Raw genomic sequence first — 2348 nt, forward strand, 5'->3', positions numbered from 1 at the left:
ACTATTGTGATTAAACTCATTGTTGTGTGAAGTGTAAACAAATAAAAATATAAAATAATCAGTGCGCAAAAAAATATTCGGACACAGGTGCGCTGAGGAAAGCTCTTCACCCCCTCGGGTAAAAGAGACGGGACGCGAAAAGTTAATAATTCGTCCTTGTCACCGGGCGCACGTGCGGGCCACCTGCGAGCCTCCTGCCCTCATTATTATTCATTTTTTAATATTTTGGAATTATTGACACGACTTGAAGATGGTAAACGATTGCGTAATATGTGTGAAGCAAATAAGAACCAACCAATTTCTAAAATGCGTACAATGCAACAATTGCTATCATCCTTCTTGTACAAAAACAACTGACTACCGCAAACTGACTGAAGAAACCAAAGCTAACTGGACTTGTCCAAGCTGCCGCAACAAAAAGTTTAGCTCAAGTAATACCGACATGCACACACCAAATACGTCATCGCTTGCACCAAACAGCACAAATGAGCCTCTGTCGAACTGTACCTCCGACTCACCAGACCCCGGCAGCTTCTCCCAACTCACGTCGGAAATAAAGCTCTTGCGCGACGATGTCGGTGACCTTAAATCCAATATTAAAATGCTAACAGATCTCTTGATTCAATGTAATCAGCGATTAGAACTATCTGAGAAGAGAGTAACTGAGGCCGAAACCAAAATTCAATGCTTGGAGAAACAAGTTAACGAAATACCGGTGCTAAAGGCCACAATACAACAACTCAGCGAGCAAGTACAGTCTCACACTAAAACTAACCTGAAGAACCAAGTCGAGATAATTGGTATCAATGAAACTCCTAACGAAAATCCCGTACATACAATACTTACAGTAGCTGTGAAGTTAGGTGTCGATCTTCAAGACACTGACATAGACTACGTAACTAGATCTGGCCCTCGCTTCAACAATAACTCCGAGAAAACTTCTAGTTCAGCCCATGATAACCAGCCGCGCCCCCTTGTTGTTAAATTTCTCAGAAACAACAAACGAAACGAATTTCTTCGCGCCGGGAAAACTAGACGCAACATCTCCAGTGAAAATCTGGATATACCAGGCCCACGCAGAACCATATACTTCAATGAGCGGCTCACCAAAGAGGACAGGCAGTTATTTCGTGCGGCCAGGCTACGTACCAAAGATTGTGAGTACAAGTACTGCTGGATTAAGAACGGAACGGTTAATATTCGCAAAAAGGAAGGGAACCCTGCTATCGCTATCAAGACCATGGACGACCTGGAGCGCCACTGCCCCACTACAACAGCACAACTTAATGGATAAAGCTCTGACAAACCTGTTAACTCTTCAAATTTTACGTAAGAATTTTACATTGTTTTGTAATTTCTATAATACTCTTAGTTCGTTGATTTTATTAGTTATTAAGAAAATAATTCTTCAAATTTTTTATAAGAATTTTATACTGTTTTGTAACTTCTATAATACTCTTAGTTCCTTAATTTTATTAGTTATTAAGAAAAAAATGTCATTTTGCACTTACGGGCTTGTACACAAACACACACATAAATGTGAATCAAACACAATAGTAGAACTTCACATCCTGACAAAATTGTTAACTAAACACACACTGTTAATTCTCAAACACGGGTTTCCCCGTAAACACACACATACAAACACATCAAACACACAATTCATACTTTACACGATTACACAAATCTATACACCACTAACACAATTCTATGGAAACATTGTATATTTCCTTCTGTATACTAATGACGCAACGAATACGTTAACTAAAAAACATTCACAAAGTGACGGCTCACTTACTATTAAATTTATCAAAAATGGTTTCTCTTGACATCATTAACGATTTAGACGAATCTTTTTCAACAGTATGCCACACAGTAGAATCCCCAGAAAGTTGCAAACTCCACCTCAATGTTTCCAAAGATAATTTCACAGTACTCACATACAACATAAGAAGCTACCAAAAAAACTTTGAAGACTTCAAAGTTGCACTGTACCGACTAAATTCAAACATTGACGTAATTGTGCTAACTGAGTGCTGGCTGTCAGAAGGAACTATCATAGAAGAAATTCCAGGGTATCACACATTTAAAACTTCGTCACAAATCAATAAAAATGGAGGCATTGTTACCTACATAAGGGCAGTCTGGAATAACGCCACTAATTCCGAAGCTAACCTAGCCGACGCCGACAGCATGCTATTAAACATCACAAATGACATTATACTATTAGCAATTTATCGCTCCCCATCGTTTACAAACGCAGACACTTTCTTCGAATCACTAGACATGACCCTCTCCAATCTAAAACACAAGCAAACCATCCTACTAGCTGGTGACATCAATATAAA

General features: G+C 39.0%; 1 protein-coding gene across 1 annotated transcript; it reads left to right on the forward strand.

The window, feature by feature from the left end:
* Positions 1 to 442: 442 nt before the first annotated feature.
* Positions 443 to 1294, forward strand: LOC135117216 (uncharacterized). The gene has a single exon (XM_064035811.1). It carries the CDS (start codon positions 443 to 445, stop codon positions 1292 to 1294), a length of 852 nt encoding a protein of 283 aa, XP_063891881.1.
* Positions 1295 to 2348: the final 1054 nt, after the last annotated feature.

This window comes from Helicoverpa armigera, chromosome 8 (assembly GCF_030705265.1).
Source record: "Helicoverpa armigera isolate CAAS_96S chromosome 8, ASM3070526v1, whole genome shotgun sequence".
NCBI lineage: Eukaryota > Metazoa > Arthropoda > Insecta > Lepidoptera > Noctuidae > Helicoverpa > Helicoverpa armigera.

Coding starts and splice junctions, on each gene's coding strand:
- LOC135117216 (XM_064035811.1), top strand. CDS start 443: ATGCACACACCAAATACGTCATCGCTTGCACCAAACAGCACAAATGAG.